Consider the following 20258-nt stretch of genomic DNA (forward strand, 5'->3'; position numbering starts at 1 on the left):
TTTTTATTTTTTTTATTAAAAATCGCTGCTTTTTTTTCTTTAAAAAAACTAAAACAGCACATCAAAAAAAAATTTAACCAAAAGGGCTTCTGACAAAACAAAAATAAAAATCGCTGCATATTTTATCAAAAAAGAAAAAACTTTTTTTTCTTCAAAATCGCTGCTATAGCAGCGAATTTCGTTAAGAATTTTTTAAAAAAAGTTTTTTTCTGAATTTAATATTCTTTTATGTACATGAGATGTATATCCACAGTAGTGAAGCATTGTTTTGTGTACATGAGATGTATATTCTTTGTTTTGTCAGAAGCCCTTTTGGTTAATTTTTTTTTTGATGTGCTGTTTTAGTTTTTTTAAAGAAAAAAAAGCAGCGATTTTTAATAAAAAAAATAAAAATTATTTTTAGACGAAATCGCTGCTAGGGCAGCGATTTTGTCATTTTGTCAGAGGAAAATCGCTGCTGACGCAGCGATTTTGCCCTTTTGGCTAAAATAAAAAGTGATGTGCCCTTTTGGAATTTTTTACCATTTTTTTTGCCCTTTAGGCTCCGGACTCAAGTTAAAGAGCATGCTAATATATTATGTCTTTCGAGAAGCTAGTAAAATCACCCAATTTGATTAATTTATCTGAAACATATAAAAGAGTAAAATCTCAAAATAGATAGTATTAGATCTTATATACTAGCTACTACGTATTATTGCAAATACTTTTCACTTTATTTGAAAAATTTTAAGTTGAAGATGAAGCTATGTTTAATTTTAATTTTTATAAATAATATTTAGCTTGTTTTATTATACTTTTCCTACAAAACAAAAAATGATTTAAACATGAAATATATTTTAAATGAAGTTATTGTTATAAAAATAAAAAAATTAGTATAAAATAAGAAACTAATGGTACAATTACATTACGAATGATGAAGTCAGAATTTTCATTAATATAAAGAAATAGACACACAAAATAAGAAGTCAATGAAGGTTTAACATCTTCTATATATACGTAAAAAGTAATAAGTTAAACTATATATAAAAAATATAATTTTCTACTAAAAAACCTCCTCGATTTTATCTAGCTCCGTCCCTATACAACATTACAATAAAGGGATTAATACTACACCTGTCAATCTTCTAGAGGTTGCTGAGAATAGACAGAGGATTATGACAAAAAAAGCTAAGAATAATGCTTTGTGATTCATGGAGATCAAATTGGAGCAAAAAGGAATTAATTTTATTATCTTATATGAGGTGATTATATTTTAATCAATAAGCTTATATGCTAGTCCTTTTATAATATTTCTCAAGGGATCATTGATAAGGAATTTATAAATGTGTGGACCCTTTCTTGTTGGAAAAAAAAAATCTATGACCAAAAAAAAAAAGAAAAAAAAATCACTTCCATTTTTCCTTTTTGAGGGCTTGACTCTTGGGCTAACATTTATAGGAAACTTACGCATTCTTCGGCTAATTAGTTTATCAATATGATCAAAGTATATATTATTTATATATTTCTGTTATATATATACTATATATATTATATAAATTAGATGATCGAATGATATTTGATTATAATTTTCCGAACATTTGATTTATATTATTTTAGTTGGTCAAGTCCTCTCAAGTTGATGACTATGATGTTTTCAGTCTTGAGTAAGCTTGCTTCGTTAAATTTCTAAAATTAACTTATTTTGAAAAGTATTTATTTTTGGTGAGAAGTTATATTTGTGTTTGGCTAATCATTTACAAAAACACTTTTAAGTAGCAAATCAACCGAGCTATTGAAATCTCTGTATGTTAAGAAATGGAACTTGTATCTGACTCAAATGATCTTTAACAGTAATAGATTAATTGCCGCTAAATATGTACTTTTAAAGGCAATTATTAACACTTTTTGTAAATGTCCCTAAAACTTATAGCGACATTTGATCCAATGGCGATAAACTTATGCCGGTAAAGTTTTAGCTCTCTTTATTAATGTGCATATTTATTGCCGCAAAAAATTATTTTTATGATTTTTTTTTTCATAGGGCTTGAATTGGATTGACATAAATGATACTTCATATGGTCCACTTTTCATGTGCTAAATTTTTCCAAGTCGAGAAGTAGCTAATTTATTCTTATTATCTATAGAATAGTCTCACCGGTCCGTAGATTAGTCTATACGCGCATAAAATGTTCACATCAATTTAAATAATTTATCATGATTAAATAATAAATTAAGGTAATAATATGTATGTAATTGACTATTTGTGAAGATATATGACATATATTTATTAGATGATATAAGTAAATTTTATCTACTAAATTTTGTATGGACTTTATTTGCCATGATATTAATTAAGTGTGCTGAATTTTGCAATCTGAAAAGTTTAAAAGATCGGGCATGATGGTAATAAAGCACGTGCTAATACGAGTCGATGATAAAAATCAATATATTTGGATGAAATAAAATATACCTATTTGAAATAGGAACACACACATAGGTAATAGAAAAATACTTAGAAGTATATTACAATAAGAATAATTGAATGAAGGATTTTTTCCTTCCAAGAATAACCTATTTGTATGGTTACTTTTGTTAGTAAGTCCACTTTAAACTAACTAAAACAAGGAAAAAGAGGATCAAAGTTAATCTAATCGAAAGCTCTGGCGATTCATAAAGCATAAAAGTTACTTTGTCCCAATTTATATGACACCCTTCTGTTTTTAGTCGATCCCAAAAAGGATGATACATTTCTATATTAAGTAACTGAATTGTACAGTAAATAAGTGCATGAAGAGGAGGTCCAGACATGGAATCACACGGAATTTTTATCTTTCTTTTGAATGTTAAAACGATGGATCTTTCATTTATTGGTGAATTGATTAATCCGCTTCAATTTGATTAGGCTAGAAAAAAGGTTTTGTAACAGCAAACACACAGAGGTAGTAGAAAAAGACTTATATTAGAAGTATATTTCAATAAGAAAGATTGAGTTAAGGGTTTATTCCTTCCAAGGGATTTAAATTACAATATTTAAAGGCAAATATAATCTTTTGATAATGTTATTTAAGGTTGATGAAATAGGAATATTTTGATGACATGACATAGTGAGTGCGATTACACTCATTAGTGGCAAATAAAAGGCTTTATGTATTGATCAGTAATTATAGAAATCACACTTGTTTAAGAGCTAATTACTTATATTCGGGTTAGTTTATAATATTATGAATTTTACCAGATTTTGGACTTCGGATACATGTATCTTACACGTCCTGATACATCAAGATACATATGTATCTCTTGTGCGCGCATCCAGATACATGTATCTCGGATATATTATGTCAAAATTATGTGTAATTTATTTTTGATACACTGTATTCAAATGAATTTGCAAGTATTTGGCTCTCTCACTCGCCTCTGATCTCCTATTTTGCTCTCCTCTTTCCTTGTATCTGGTATCCCAGTGTGCAGTACCATTGAGTTTAATTCAATTGAAGGTTAAACATGCTTATAACAGGAATCAAAAGGTCCTAAATAAAAAAAATTACCAATTATTTGAAGGACAAAGTGCTAATTTCCATTAATTAACATAAGTATTAATTCCTTATTATTACATAGTGCAAGCATAATTCAACTTAATTAACATAAGTATTGGAGTATTTATTACTAGCTTAACTCCATTGAAGATCTATCATGGACTAAGCAATTCTAGAGTATCCAAATTCCAAACATACAATTGTCCAACTCCAACACCATATTTAATTAACATAAATATAATATTAAGTTCTTGCTCAATATATTTTTTGTTGTTACTCAATTGATCTTCTGTTCATGATCCACCACCTGCAAACATGTAAAGAAGAAAGGGTGTAAATAATGAATCTGTAATCTTGAAAAAAAAAACATAAGCTATATAAATTGTCAGTGTAAATAAATTTTTTATATAATACATAAATAAACATATAAAATTGACTGCACCTGACTAATAAACACTTTTAACTTTGATAATGTACATCTAGACACTATTTGTAAGCGACTCTTTGTGTAATGCATATTAATTCTGATAAATAAAGTAATTTATTTACCAAAAAAAAGTGTATGAGAAATACTTTTTGAGAAAATATATCCAGAAACACTTTTTAGAAATTTGATGAAACATCAATTGTTGCTCAAAAATATTAATTGGCCTAAACAAATAGCTCCTCACTGAAAGTGCTTGTTCAAAAAGAACTTTTACATAAAAATACTTTTCAAAATAAGTTAATTTTAAAACTTTGGCCAAACAGATTAGTGATCTCATTATTTCCTATTCTAGCAAAACCACCCATCAAAGCCATCGTTAACCATTGGTCGTTAAGGCGTATTGTAATGACCCTAAAGGTCATTTTTGGAAATTTCATAAAATGACCGTTTTACCCCTCCCGATAGTTGCCCCGAGTCCTAATTGTTGTATTTTCGAAGTTGGTTTGGAGGAAAATTGATGAAAAGTTGAGTTTTTGGAAAGTTGAGTTTTTAAGAGTTAAAGTTTGGTTAAAAGTGTTATTTCGAGTCATTTGGAGTTTCGAGACTCAAATCGGATTTCCGTCGATTCCAGCAGTTTTAGAATGTCGAAACGGGTCTATAAGAATTTATGGAGTCGAATTTGGAGTTAAAACGAAGATTTGAGGTCCTAAGTTGCTAAAATTGTGAAATTTTGCTCAAGAGTTGACTTTGGTCAACAAACGAGGTTCCGGTGCTCGAAATGGAATTCCGAGGGCACCGTTGGATTCAGAGGGTGATTCTAAGTCTAGAATGAGTCTTGGTTGAATTTTAGAGGCCCCGAGTGCGTTTCGAGTTTTTGAGCCTAAAGTTAGTTTCTTGACGCCTTATCGGATACCGGGTCAAGGAGACCTCGAATTCAAATTCCGACGATTTCATTGAGTCCGAAATGTCATTTTCAAGCTAGTAGCATATTTGGTTTGTGTTCGGGAAGTGCCAAATGAGTTTTGGGTGAGCTTTTAAACTTCTTGGATGCTTTGACACTATTTCAGCAAATTGTGGCAACTAAAGGGTTCATTACTAGTTTTAAAGATCAAAAAATCATTCCGAAGGTTCTAAAACTTTGAGCGTGAATTAGAGGACTTATCTGCAAATTTTGGTGCATTTTCGCTAACCCGAGATTGGACTTTTATCGCAAATAAGAAATAATTGTTTACCGAGTAGAAATGATATTTGACTGGGCAAACGAGCATGAAATTGAGCTCCGATTGAACGAGCAGGTCCGTATCATTATTTAAGACATTTACAAAAAAGAATCGGGTCATTTCACTATCGTATGAGGAAATTACGGCCTTTTTAGTGAAGGATTTAACTGCTGTTTTTCTGGTGCATAACAGTCATGCACTGTTATAAAAATCTCAGACTGTGTTCATTTGGTATTTTGAGCATATCGGGAGTTCTAGAGATCGGAATGGAGTGATTCTTACGGGTTTCTTCTTGAATTAATATGAGGGTTAGCATTCAATCTTCAATTCGACATTTTCTCATAATTTCTTTATCTGGTTTTTTATCCGTAAACCTCTTGGGAAAAATTGGGGTTTTATCGATTTGGACTCCCTTTTTGATGAAAAAGGTATATTTACGATCCTTATGTTATGGGTAAACTGATTTTAACATAAAATTATTGATTCATCGATTATTTTCATCATATTAACCGCGTACAATTTGGACTTTCCCGGTAAAGTTAAAGTTTGATAAATTGAGAATTTCAAGGTCGATCTTAACTCCGTTTTTGATGAAATTTCATATTTGAACTTATCTAAGCATGGGTAAGATGTTTTTCAAGAGATATTTCATTTTCGAGTCGGGGTTTCGGATCCGAATAATTTAGGCTTCTTCAAGAACGTGGATTTTCCTTCAAATTGAGTTTGTGAATTGATTTCAACTCCGTTTTCAAATTGGTTTTCACCATTAGCTTCCAAATACTTTAAGGATCATTTTACATAAAAAATTTCCAAATTTGGGTATCGTTTTCCGGTATGAGACATTTGGACCGTTTTGCCCTTTTTCCCTAAATTTCTTGATTTTGGTGTCATTGGACTCGAATTGTGATTGTGAATAATTGTTTGAATAGATTATCGTGATCCGGATTATACTCGGAAAGGAAAGGGCTCAAGTCAAGTAACTTTTGGAGTTCGTTTTAAGGCAAGTGGCTTCCAAACTTTGTAAAACTCTTAGACTACGCATGACTACTTTCCTAATTGTGTTGGGGAGTAATGGGAATTGAGGATGAGTTTTATTTGTTGATTGGAATTGTTGTAAATGAAAGATGGGGAATAAAACGAGCTAAATGTGTTATATGTGACTTGAATTTGTTGAATAAGTCATGTGATAACTCATATTGAGGGGATAGAAGAGCATGAGTAGGCTATGATTGATACAGACATTGATGTTGAAACAGATGATGTGTAATACTATGATGTGATCGTGATATGATTGTGATTGATGACATGTGCATATTCATTATTCATCCCATGTGTGAACTATCTGTTGCATGAGTTCTGAGACACTGATATGAGGATGGATGGATATGAGACACAGTTGAGACTAGCTCCGGCTAGAGATATATGAGATGGACTAGCTCCGGCTAGCGATTTGGATGCCGATGGGATCTGGTTCCGGCGGTGATACATGGTCCATGTGCGGCCCCCGTGGGTTCTGATTTGAGTATTCAACGCGGACTGATTACGTCAACAGATGTGTATCGTAGGACAGACATGCATCACGACTACATGACATCATTATTGCATTTTGCATCGCATTTGCCTTATCTTTGTCTGTGATGTGTGGATTGTATCGGTTTACCCTTCTTATGTGAAATTTGATCTACTTGCTCTTATTTGTTGATCTGAGGTTGATGAGGATATACTGTTGGTTCTGGCTGTTGAATATGATCTGTCTAGTATAGGTTGGTTGGTTTGCTACTAGATTGAAGTTTCGGTGGTTCGGTTGGGATTGAAAGGAGTTGTTGTAGCTGCTAGACAAATCCAATAGTAGGTAAAACTTATTAGATACCAGAGTCAATGGTATCTAATAAGGTTTACAACCCACCTTTAGTGATATTTATTTTTTGATTTTGTATCTTTTCTATTTCATTTTTTAATTTGAATTTTTGCATCAGAATTGGATTCTGTTTGATTGTATTTGATTGTATTCACCCGACAGAATCTAAATAGGATTAGAAAGAGAACTTCTTTTTATTATTCGAACGTACCAACTAGTTATGAAATCGGATTGCTAGCCTCCACCCGTGTTCTAGCTCGTCGGAGAGCTAGATTTGCCTCAATTTTTTGTCTCCTTCCTTCAGCCTTTTTCACATTAGCTTCCGCTATTTCAAGAGTTTGCTGAGCTTCTTGTGGATTAATGTCACTACCCTTCTCCGCATCATTTACTAAAACAGTGATCTCATTATTTCCTATTCTAGCAAAACCACCCATCAGAGCCATCGTTAACCATTGGTCGTTAAGGCGTATTCTCAAAATCCCTATATCTACAGCTGTGGCAATAGGGGCGTGATTTGGTAATATGCCAATTTGACCACTATTAGTAGATAAAACAATTTCTTCCACTTCTGAATCCCAAACAATTCGATTAGGGGTCAGTACACTAAGATTTAAGGTCATTTCTTCAAATTGCTCTCCATTTCTAAGTTCATAGCCTTCGCGGTAGCTTCATCGATAGTACCTACCAAATAAAATAATTTGTATTGTGTATCTCAAATCCAATAAAGATTATCATCTCTCATCATACCGTGTTCTTCGCCAATTGAAATATGTAATCCTTCCAACTCGTCCAAAATTTGATGGGTTGGACCGCTAGATAGGTCAACTAATCAACTCATGAAGTAACACACACAATAACTTAAAACTTTTTTTTCTTTTAACTTTTGCATATAATAAACTATATCAGGTGAAATAATATATTTTGCGCAAAACTTTACCAGGTGACGATATTGAATTTGGTGGTTGAATATATGGTTTCTCAGAATCTCTAAGGTAGAGGGATCTACGTGGTGAACACGATTCTTCTCGAAATTTATAGGCATTGCATCTATAACCTGTAGTTAAAGAGGAATTAAGTTATACATCATACAAGTAACATTTAAATTTGGAAAAATAATAATAATTAAGGTTAAAAATCAAAATACTAGTAGTGGGCCCTTGGCTATGAATTTTTTTTTTTAAAATTTTTTTTATTTGGAAATCTTAATAAAATGTTTAGAATTTGAATGTAAACTCAAAGTTGGAGGGCATAAATGTTAGCTGAGGTCAAGTTAAAAGGTACGTTAATGTTTATGCCTTTCTAAAAACTAGCAAAATCACTCAATTTGATTAATTTACCTGAAACATATATGAGCTATATTATGTACTATTTCAAATACTTTTCACTTTATTTGAAACTTTTTAAGTTGAAGTTGAAGATGGAGCTGTGATTAGTTATAATTTTTGTACATAATATTTAGTTGTTTTGATGTAGGCGTTTGGCCATGAATTTTTTTTACGAACTCCGAAATTTAGCCATAAAATGCTGGAAAAAAAAGTATTTTCACTTTTTTCAGGGATTTCAGAATTTTCAAACACAACAAATTCACTTTTTCGCTCTAAATTAATCACAAAAATTCAAAAAAACCACCTCTAATTTATTCCACGGTCAAACACAACCATATATCATTTTTCACTTTGAAAATAAAAATTATTTTTTTCTATTTTCACACTGAAACATGATCAAACGTCTACTATTGTGAAAATGAAAATAAGATTTTGAGTGTTTTTCAAATTTCAAGTACTACTTTAAGTGAGTTTGAAATTTTCATGACCAAACACTGATTTTCAAATAAAGTGATTTTTTTAAATAAAAAACATGAAAAATTCTAATAGCCAAACAAGTATATATAAAGAAATAAGCATACGAATTAAGAAGTCAGTAAGGGGTTTAACATCTACTATATGTACATAAAAAATATTAAACGGTACCGTTAAATTATGAATGACGCAGTCGAAATTTTCATTAATATGAAGAAATAAACACACGAAATAAGAAGTCAATAGGGATTCAACATCTACTATATATACTTTTAAAATAATAATTTCAACTATATATAAACAATATAATTTTCTACTAAAGAGAGTTGGGATGAACCCCTTGACCTTATCTAGCTCCGTCCATGTATATTACATTACAATAAAGGGATTAATACTACACCTGGCAATCTCCTAGAAGTTGCTGAGGATAAACAGACGATTATGATAAGACAAGCTAAGAAGAATAATGCTTTGTAATTCATGGAGATCAAATTGGAGCAAAAAGGAATTAATTATCTTCTATGAGATGATTATATTTTTATCAACAAGCTTATATGCTAGTCCTTTTATAATATTTCTCAAGGGAACATTCATAAGGAATTCATAAATTTGTGGACCCTTTATTGTTGAAAAAAAAATCACCTCCATTTTTTTGGGGGGGTGGGGGGTGGGAGGCTTGGGCTAACATTTATAGGAAACTTACATATCCTTCGCTAACTAGTTTATCGATATGATTAAAATATGTATTATTTTTATATTTTCGTTGTATATGTACTATATATATTATGTATATGATATGTATACTATATATATACTTCGATATACGAATATGTATACATGTTTAGTATAAAATAAATACCATACACTATATATTGTATATATATTTTATAAATTAGATGACCGAATGATATTTGGTTGTAATTTTCTGTATATTTAATTTATAATATTTTACTTGGTCAAGTCCTCTCAAGTTGATGACTATGATGTTTTCGGTCTTGAATAAGTTTGTTTGGTCAAATTTCTAAAATTAATTTATTTTGAAAAGTGTTTTATTTTTTGAGTGGTTATATTTGTGTATGACTAATCAATTTGTAAAAATACTTTTAAGTAGCAAATCAATCGAGCTACTAAAATCTCTGTATGTTAAGAAATGGAACTTGTGTCCGACTCAAATGGTCTTTAACAATAATTAATTAACAGTAATAGTGTAATTGCCGCTAAATATGTACTTTTAAAGGCAATTATTTACACTCTTTATAAATGTCCCTAAAGCTTATAGCGACATTTGATCAAATGACAATTAACTAATGTCAGTAAAAGTTCACCTCTCTTTATTAATGTGCATATTTATTGTTGTTAAAGACTATTTTTATTGGATTGACATAAATGAAACTTCTTGTGGTCCACTTTTCATGTGCTAAGTTTTTTCCAAGTTGAGAAGTAGCTAATTTATTATATATGGAATAGTCTCATCAGTCCGTAGATTAGTCTATACGCGCATAAAATGTTCACACCAATTTTAATAATTTATCATGATTAAATAATAAATTAAGGTAATGTAAGATAACTAAGAGCCCGTTTGGATTGATTTAAAAAAAGTAGTTTTTAAGTTAAAAATAAAAAAGTCAAATTGAAATTACTTTTAAGTCAAAAAAATAAAAAGTAGAGGGAGACCTACTTTTTGTTTTTGACTTATTTTAAGTCATTTTTGAATTATTTTAAATTATTTTTTATATTTGCTGAACACTTTCAAAAGTAAAAAATTAACTTTAAAATAGGTTTGACCAACTTTTAAGTCAATCCAAATACCCTCTAAGACTTTTTTTTCCATAGGAACATGACCCTTTTTTACGGAAAAAATCTTCTGAATTATCATTAAATCATCGATAGATGCAAAAAAACAAATTTTGATATCGACTATATAAAAAACTCAAAGAGAGTGCTTAAATAAATCTTTTTGTGTGACACGAACACAATCTTCCTAGAGAAAAAAGCTCCTTGGATCTTGCATCTACCTTTTCACATTCGTCCCTCTTGCTCGTTTATCCATAACTCTCTTCTCTTAAGGACACTTTCTATGCTTTAAGTTTTCTTTCTTTCAGGGGTCGTTTGGTAGACTGTATTAGGAAAAATAACGCATGCATTAGCATTGTGTATTACTAGTACCTTGTTTGGTGCTCTTTTCCAACCTATGTATAACTAATGCTTGCATTAGTTATACACTCTATTGTGTATTAAGGTGTGTATTGCTAATACCATGAATTTCTAGGTATTAGCAATGCAATGGTTTTAATGCATGCATTAGATTAACTAATGACAAAACTACCCTCTAAGCATAATAATTATTATTATTATTATAATAATAATAATAAACATAATAATTATAATTATTATAATTATTATTATTATAATAAATATATTAATTATAATAATAATGTGGGGGTATTTTTGTAAACAAATATTTTTTAATAGTCTTTATACAAGGCTTGCTATTTCCAATACATCAAACCAAACAATGTATAAGAAATAATGCAAGCATTACTACTAATGCATGCATTACTAATACATCATATTCAACATTATTCTTATACACTCTACCAAACGATCCCTTAGAGTGTTAAAACGATAGATCTTTCATTTCTCGGTCAATCGGATCCTCTTCACTTCAATTTGGCTAGAAAAAAAGGTTTTGAAATAGGAAAATACACACATAGGTAATAGAAAAATACTTAGAAGTATATTACAATAAGAATAATTGAATGAAGGGTTTTTTTCCTTCCAAGAATAACCTATTTGTATGGCTACTTTTGTTAGCAAGTCCACTTTAAACTAACTAAAACAAGGAATAAGAGGATCAAAGTTAATCTAATCGAAAGCTCTGGCGATTCATCGAGCTCAAAATGATCCAAGTGAACACAATGGATTATGGTACAGTAGTAGAATGATTGTTAAAAGGGGCTAACACTTCGAGCCATCTTCAACATGAACTCAGGTACAAGTCGTTTTCTTGGAGTCGAATTTTCTCTGATGGTTTCAGAGCTATCACCATGAATCAGCGTAATTAGATCATCTAGCATATCATCTATTCCACCTCTCATTGGATCCTAAACGTTAGCAAAGCAAGAATCAGAAGGGAAAAAATCAAACGCGGATAAGGGAAGGACTATAATGTGTACAAGAACTTTTCCGCGATATAAGCAAATGAGGCATCAGTTACCTGAAGAAACAAATCTGTATGTGTCTTTCCTTCATATAGGATACATTCTGCTTTGACACCGAGAGCTTTAAGAGTATCAGCAAAACTCTTGCTGAATTGAGTGAAATACGTACATTAGCAACCTTTCCATAATACATGCAGCCACTATGTTCTACGATTAATTAACCAGTTTTGCTCTGCTCCATAGTTTATGTATCTAAGTTCTAACCTATACATCTTATATCCTAGTGACATAAGCTGGCTGCATCCAGTGGAAATGCCTCAAAATGGAGAATTTATGCATTAAGGGAGAGCAATCGAAACCATCTATCTTCATTCTTGGTTATATTGGTTCCGCCTGTGACTTGTGTTGATGCAATAATAGGTTTTGCAACGAAAATTCTGATATATGATGGGTAGAGGGCCACAGACAGACATGAAAGGTCCCAATGAATTGGATATATAGGGATGGTGGTGGCAGGTAATTGAGGACAACGAGGTGTTCATACAAAAAGTAAGACAGCTATTGGACCTCGGGGCCTGAGTTAACCTCAAAAATTAGCTCATGACTCTGACTTCGGTTACCTTGTTAAAAATGAAATATGGGACTAACTCAACCTCAAAAGCTAGTTCAGAAAGCGATGATTGATATAACAACTCATTCTTCAACCAATGTTGGACACTAGCAAGTATTAAGGGTCTACATGCAATGCTATTAGTAATTACCATTTAATAAGAAAATCTTCAACCAGTCAAATTAGTCGAATTAAAATGAATGGCAATGGACTGAATATCTCGTTCAGATAAACTCATTCCAACTTAGTATTTCGAGCAGACATTCATGGTGAACTTGAAACTATAAAGCATAAAAGTTACTCTCTCCGTCCCATTTTATGTGACACCCTTCCGTTTTTAGTCAATCCCAAAAAGAATGACACATTTCTTTATTTATTAACTGAATTGTACAGTAAATGAGTGTATGAAGAGGAGGTCCAGACCTGGAATCACACGGAATGGAATAATCTGCAGTACCATGGAAAAGGACCATAGGAGGAAGAAGAGAGACAGCATTTTTTGTGTTTGGGTCCTGAACCATTAATTCTGGTGAGTATTGTCTCAGACCTTGTTCCCCTTCCATTATACTGTGCAAGTACTAAAAACAATATCAGCGATATGTACTGGAAAAATTTAATAGCAGTATGCGTTTGTAAAAGCATTCATGTACCAGAAGTCAGTAATATATATACCTTAGAAAAATTGAACGGTACAAACCTCGGCTATGGAAGTGATCAACAAGCTTAAGGATATTATACCTGCTCATGTGTTGAAAAATGGTGTATTAGTTCAATCAATTCCACTTACCAAAATCAAGAAAAGAGATACTTCATTAATCATTTTGCCCGTGACCTTATTAAGCAACTTATAGCTTCTATAGCAACAATTGCTACGTACACGCTTTGAGCTCAAAGAGAAACAGAAATGACAGTGCTTGCAAGTTGATGGAAAATCATAAGGAAATATCATGAAATTAATTTAATGGAATCTAATGAACTTCGTATATCATTCAACAACAACAACATACCTAGTGTACACAGACCTTACCCCTACCTCATAGGTGGAGAGGTTGTTTCAGATAGATCGTCAGTTTAAATACAACAAAATCTGGACTCAGTTCAATTGAAATTCTAACTTCATCTGGGAATTTAAGGTTTTTAGAAGACCTAAAGGAAGAAGTGGCAAAGACTCTAAGCCTTGTAGTCCCAGGGACTTGAACAAGAACTTACCCTCCAGATAGACCAAAATATGTCTTTATTTGGGTGGTGCTCCAAGAAGCTCTTGGTTCGGCACCAGTCTCCTTGATTGCCTGCTCCAAGAGAGCACATGTAGCAATATGTGCACCAGCGGATTGTCCCATTAAGTAAATTCTAGAAGAAGAATAAACCATGATATTTCATTCTTAATTAGAGGGAATTATTCATGAGAATGAAGGAGAAAACAACTCGGCTACCTGTTCGGGTCACCTCCATATTCAGCTATCTTGTTACAAACAAAGGAGATACCTTGAGAAGCATCCTTAACCATGTCACTAATTGTCCCCTGAGGAAAATTTCTGCAAACAATTAATGTAACACCTTTAGTTATCAAAAACCAACTAGTGGCTGCATACAAGTACAATTTAAGCGTCCATCGAATGATCCAACATATAGTATATGCAACGTGAGAGAAACAACGGGAGAAAGTTTGACTTGGAATTTTTCTTCCTCGGTTGCGCAAAGCTTACATCACATCTTGGACATTGTTCTTCTCTTAATCCTCTTCAACTTGTTAGATTAATATTTCCCAATCATATTAGCTGGCTCCTTTCGGATGAGTTGGGAGTTATATTGTGAGAAAGATCTTTGTGCTTGGATGCAAGAAAGATTATTTTATGAGGAAAAGAAAATAAGTAATGCTCTTTAGATGCATCATCACATATATGGTAAACCAACACTCTGCTTTTGCCTTTCTGATAGTAGACCAGTTCGTTCTATTGTATCATTACACAGAACAAGATTGTTGTAGGTTGTGAAAGTTACAAGACAGGTATTAGCGAACTTAAAAATTATACCAAGTGTCCAAAAAGCTAACTTCAGTGAATATCAGCAAAAACATAGTAATATTTTTTTCAGATAACGTATCATGTGGTAAATAAGATGAAATGCCTAAATCTTTCCTACGAAAGCAAAAAAACTAAAAACTAATAACTCAGAAATGCGCAAGAAATAGAGAACATGAACTACAAAACTCATACATCTAAACGATCCATCATGCAAATGTACATTAAGCCCAAAAAAGCACTGGTTTTCTCAGATGAAATAGTAATCACCTGTAATCAATGCATGCCACAATAATGTCTCTTTCTGACAATTGTTGTCCTAGAAGAGAACCCCAAGCTTTGTAGCTGTAACACAAAGAAGAAAGAATAACTAAGAACAAAATTTTATCAAACCGTCACTGGCTCGCTTAAACAAGAGAAGGAGTCACTATTTTAACTATGTGTTGATTAATGTTTACAATGTAAGCATAAGAGCTTCTACGGTGTAGCCACGTAGCATAGTAAGCAGCAGGAATAATAATCCTCAAGCATTCATGCTGAAAAGCTAATAGATCAGCTTTCGATGCTTATAATGTGAATGGTGTGAAGAAAATGTAACAGTTTCCACACTTAGCATACAGATAGAAGCTGGCAGCTCATATTATCTCAGACTAGATTTTACAACATAGGATATTCCTCGGTTGTAAGGATAAATGGATGTAATTGAAGGAAATGACTTAATTACGCACCCAATGATCCATGCTCCACCTGTTACAAATGCAACAACTGGCTTTGGCCCGTTCATATTTTTCGGCAGGTATAGATCTAGCCTGCACCATGAGACTTTAACCAGGTATAAATCCATGAAGGCATACAAAAGTATGCTCAAGCATCCTATGAAAATAAGGACTGAATTCCACAAAGTATACCTATTTCTCGGTTGATCACCATAAACAATGCCTCTAAGTACTTGACTGGAATAGAAATAGTAATATCCAACTGCATCAGACAAGCATGATTTATTTATGGGCGTTATATTCTAAAATATGAAGTCAACAAGATATTTAAAATCAGGTGTTCAGATGACATATCTGAGATGTTTCAGACCTTGAATAAAACCAGGTATAAGCAGCATAGCATAACAGCCAAGGGCAAGAAACCTGGCGATCCATCTGTACCCTACCCTGAACAAAGGTGGATAACCAGAAAACATTTAGAAAGTGCCTTTTATATACATTAGACATTAAGATTTGAGATATGAATAGATCCCTACAGCATAGAATATTCAAAGAGTTACTAAGAGAACATTGCAGTGACGTTGATTGGCTAACTATAAAAGTTAATATTAAAAGAGTGCTAGGCATTCTAAAAGCTCCTCTTGAAAGGTTAGGGTGAAATGGAACATTTGGGTGATAAGCAATCAAGTGGTTTCTTTATAACATGTGGAGAAGCTGAATTTTACTAGTCTACTTCAATGGCTCTATTGATATGCAACAATAAAGAATATCTAAGAAGATGTTGTGTAGTGTAAAATTTGATAGGGCGAAACCTTCAGATAAATGAACCGACCTATTCACAGGTAAGAATATTTGGCATAAACGGCATAGAGACAAATCATAGTTTTAACTTGGCCATCAAAGATGGCAGGGTCACATATATCTAGGAGGTGACTTGGACATGCTGATCTAAGACACAATAACCTGGCATGGAAAAGGTTGGAATCATCATGCATAACTCTTTTATGTAGATGGAGGAAAGAAGAAAATCAGTAGACACGTGTTCTCCCTCCTTAAGTTTGGTTAGCAGGAAAAGGAGGCCAGCAGAGAATTCATTCCTAGGAGGCCAGCAGGAAAAGCTTATTGCCTCCACTTCACTTCCAACTTGTCATTGTTGGTAAGCAGCTTCTTGAATATGCAAGCTAAAAGCCAGACCACCAAATATAATAGCATCACTAGAAACTTATCTTCAATCATTAGAAGTGAAAGTGAACAACATACTCTTACTGCCAGTTATGGCATCTGTTCCTGTCCCTCAAGTTAACCCCTTTCTTTGTTCTGTATGACTGTATTCTGTGTAAGTTCAGGTGTAATCGGTTGCCTTCTCATTTCACTTTTCATTCATCTTATACTACTTCCAATAACACATTAAACTACATGAAAGATGAAATAAGACGGGTGACTTACTCATTAGTATGATTGGTCTTTCCTAACACCTGAAGTATAATTGATCGTGAACTCTATAAGGAAACATACTCCCAACTAGTGTTGTCTCCAAAGCTGGCAAAACCATGGTTACATGTAATGCTAGACCACTTATAAATTTTGAGTGGTAGTTAGACCGGCCTTGTTGTATGGAGCGGAGTGTTGGCCAGTTAAGAACGCACATGTTCATAAAATGCATGTTGCGGAGATGAGGATGTTGAGATGGATGTGTGGGCACACTAGGAGCGACAAGATTAGGAATGAGGTTATCCGGGAGAAGGTGGGAGTGGCCTCTGTGGTGGACAAGCTGAGGGAAGCGAGACTGAGATGGTTTGGACATGTGAAGAGACGGAGTGCAGACGCCCCAGTGAGGAGGTGCGAGGTAATGGTGGTAGAGGGTACGCGGAGGGGTAGAGGTAGACCCAAGAAGTATTGGGAAGAGGTGATTAGACAAGACTTGGCTATGCTTCACATCACCGAGGACATGACTCTAGATAGGAAGGAGTGGAGGTCGCGTATTAAGGTTGAAGGTTAGTAGGGTTAGCGGGTTGTCTTCCCTTGCGAAGGCTTGGGTTGTTAGCGTTTGGAGCAGTCCTAGCCTTTTGCTGTTTACTGCGTTTCACTCCCTATATCTTTCTTGTTATTGTCTCATTGGTTGATTATACGCTATCTTTTGTATTGGCTGTTATGTTGCATATATCTCTCCTGTCACTTAGATTTGATGTTCTTGAGCTGAGGGTCTCTTGGAAACAGCCTCTCTACCTCCACGAGGTAGTGGCAAGGTCTGCGTACTACTTACCCTCCCCAGACCCCACCTAGTGGGATTTCACTGGGTTGTTGTTGTTGTTGTTGTTGTTATAAATTTTGAGTTGGTATAAACTTTGTCTAATTTTACTCTCACTATTAGGAAAAAGTCTCATTATTTCCCTTGACCCCTAACGGCGCTCCAACTGGTAATTGTAGCCCATAGACAAGGGTTGAGGAATAAATTTGAACCTTTTTTTTCTTGAAGAGTTTAGCACGTGCATATTAGATCTCTGTTAATGGTAAAGGAAAAATACAAGACAAATGCATAGTTATTTTCTAATGGCCAAGGTATGAATGAACTAAAATTGTAACAAATCGCAAATTTGAGCAATTCCGGATAGTATAGAGGCAAATTGGATCTTTTCCCTTAAAACAGTCAAAGTTCAAGACAATATTTCCCAGAAGACAAACCAATACACAAACTCAAATATAAACAAATCCAAACATGTAACCGATAAAATCATTATAACCATAATACAACAACTACACCTCAACCCAAACAAGTTGGGATTTCGCTATATGAATCTCCACTTCTTCATTTAAGCTCATTTCATATCATCATCATCATATTAAACAAATCATTATAACAAGAATTCAACAACTACACCTCAGTTCCAAACAAGTTGAGGTCCGCTATATGAATCCCCACTATTTCATTTAAGCTCACTCATATCATCATCATCATACTAAATAAAACACTATAACCAAAATACAACAACTACGCCTCAGTCCCAAATAAGTTGGGATCAACTATATGAATCCCCACTACTTCATTTAAGCTCATTCATATCATCATCATCATCATCGTCATACTAAATAAAACATCCTAACCAAAATACAACTACGGCTCAATCCCAAACAAGTTGATGTCACCTATATGAATCTCCACTTCTTCATTTAAGCTCATTCATATCATCATCACCATACTAAATAAAACATTCTAACCAAAATACAACTACACCTCAATCCTAAACAAGTTGGAGTTGCCTATATGAATCTTCAGTTCTTAATTTAAGCTCAATTCATATCATTGTCATCATACTAAATAAATCATTCCAACCAAAATACAACAACTACCCCTCAATCCCAAACAAGTTGGGCTCTTCTATATGAATCTCCACTTCTTCATTTAAGCTCATTCATGTCATCATCATCATACTAAATAAATCATTCCAACCAAAATACAACAACTACCCCTCAATCCCAAACAAGTTGGGCTCTTCTATATGAATCTCCACTTCTTCATTTAAGCTCATTCATGTCATCATCATCATACTAAATAAATCATTCCAACAAACATGCAACAACTACGCCTCAATCCCAAACAAGTTGATGTTGCATATATGAATCTCCGCTTCTTCATTTAAGCTCATTGCATACCATCATCATCATCATCATCATACTAAACAAAACATTATAACCAAAACACAGTTTTATAAAAGAGATTATTACCCGAGATATCGCAAGAGTCTAAAGCTAAGCCTAGTTACAACATAAGTATCAGAAGCAGCCTTTCCCATTTCTCTGCGACAACCCTCAACAGCTCCAGACAAAAGGGAATTTGCACTGGCTATCCGGCGCCTCCTCTGCTGCATAACTAAATTAGACGACGACGATGATGAAGAAGAAGAATAACTAAAAGCTCTAGTAAGAAGGGGCTTTGTCTCAATCTTTGAATCATCATCATCATCTTGAACAAGTAGTATGGTTGATGAAGAAGATGAGTGTATAATATGGGGTTCTGATCTGACTAACATTGTGTCAGCAGAAGCAGAGGATGTTGGAATCAACATTGATGGTGGTGAATTGGGGTTAGAAATAGGAAGAAGATTTAAGGGTTGCATTGAGAAACAACAAAAAAAATTGATTTTTAACTAATAATCAAGAACAAGAAGACAAATTTGTCTATGGAAAGTAAAAAAGATTTGATTTTTAAGGGGAAAAAACAAGAAGACAATGTTTTCAAGATTCAATTTTTATTGCTAAAAAAGTGAAAAAATGAGTTGGATTTTTGTTGTGTACTGTAAAAGTTAGTTTAATTGAAGAGATGGGAAGATGGAGGGATCAAGATTCTCTTATCTCAATGAATTATTGATTTGATTTCATAGAGATTTGAGAAAAATTTGTGTTCTTTTTGGTTAATAGTTTGAATTTTTACAGAGAAGAAGAGGAAGAAACAATAGTGGGGACAACGCTAAAGGCTTGGTTCCACATGTTGTGTTATCATATGTTAGTTTTTTTGTATTTGTTTTTAGCATATGTTTTTTTCTTTTCAGAGAAAAAGGACAAATATACCCGAGGGTCCGAATTAAATGATATACAGATATTCTTCATCATAATTTTAGGGCATTGGTGCCCTTGTCGTTCAAAAACTAGAGCATATATATCCTTTATACTAACGGACATACACATGTCATAATCTTATCCGTCGACTCGATATTTATTAAATATTGGATTGACTATAAGATTGGGTCACGTGTCCCTACTTAGTCTTCCGTTAAAGTGAAGGACATATATCCTCTAATTTTTTGGACGGCAGGGGCACCAATGACCCAAAAGTATGACGGAGGGCATCTGCATACCATTTACGATAGTTCGGAGATATATTTGTCCTTTTTCCCTTTTTTTTATAAAGGAATTTGAAATTGCGGAGATAATTTTTT

At 33.2% G+C, this 20258-nt stretch overlaps 1 protein-coding gene across 2 annotated transcripts; it reads right to left on the bottom strand.

The window, feature by feature from the left end:
• Nucleotides 1-11542: 11542 nt before the first annotated feature.
• On the bottom strand, nt 11543-19809 carry LOC102591454 (probable isoprenylcysteine alpha-carbonyl methylesterase ICMEL1). Of its 2 annotated transcripts, none has more exons than XR_001473569.1 (11): nt 19048-19809; nt 15695-15771; nt 15517-15586; nt 15337-15417; nt 14879-14953; nt 14021-14122; nt 13797-13937; nt 13285-13325; nt 13011-13165; nt 12034-12124; nt 11543-11920 (listed from the first exon to the last, which is right to left on the bottom strand). XR_001473569.1 is itself a non-coding variant. In XM_006348702.2 (11 exons), exons 1-11 carry the CDS (start codon nt 19437-19439, stop codon nt 11765-11767), a joined length of 1395 nt encoding a protein of 464 aa, XP_006348764.2. In that variant the 5' UTR covers nt 19440-19809; the 3' UTR covers nt 11543-11764. The 2 variants fall into 2 exon arrangements, 1 of the variants encoding a protein (XP_006348764.2); XM_006348702.2 differs by having other exon boundaries at nt 13011-13154; nt 13260-13325.
• Nucleotides 19810-20258: the final 449 nt, after the last annotated feature.

The sequence above is a fragment of the Solanum tuberosum genome, unplaced genomic scaffold (genome assembly GCF_000226075.1).
Source record: "Solanum tuberosum cultivar DM 1-3 516 R44 unplaced genomic scaffold, SolTub_3.0 scf00103, whole genome shotgun sequence".
NCBI classification, from domain to species: domain Eukaryota; kingdom Viridiplantae; phylum Streptophyta; class Magnoliopsida; order Solanales; family Solanaceae; genus Solanum; species Solanum tuberosum.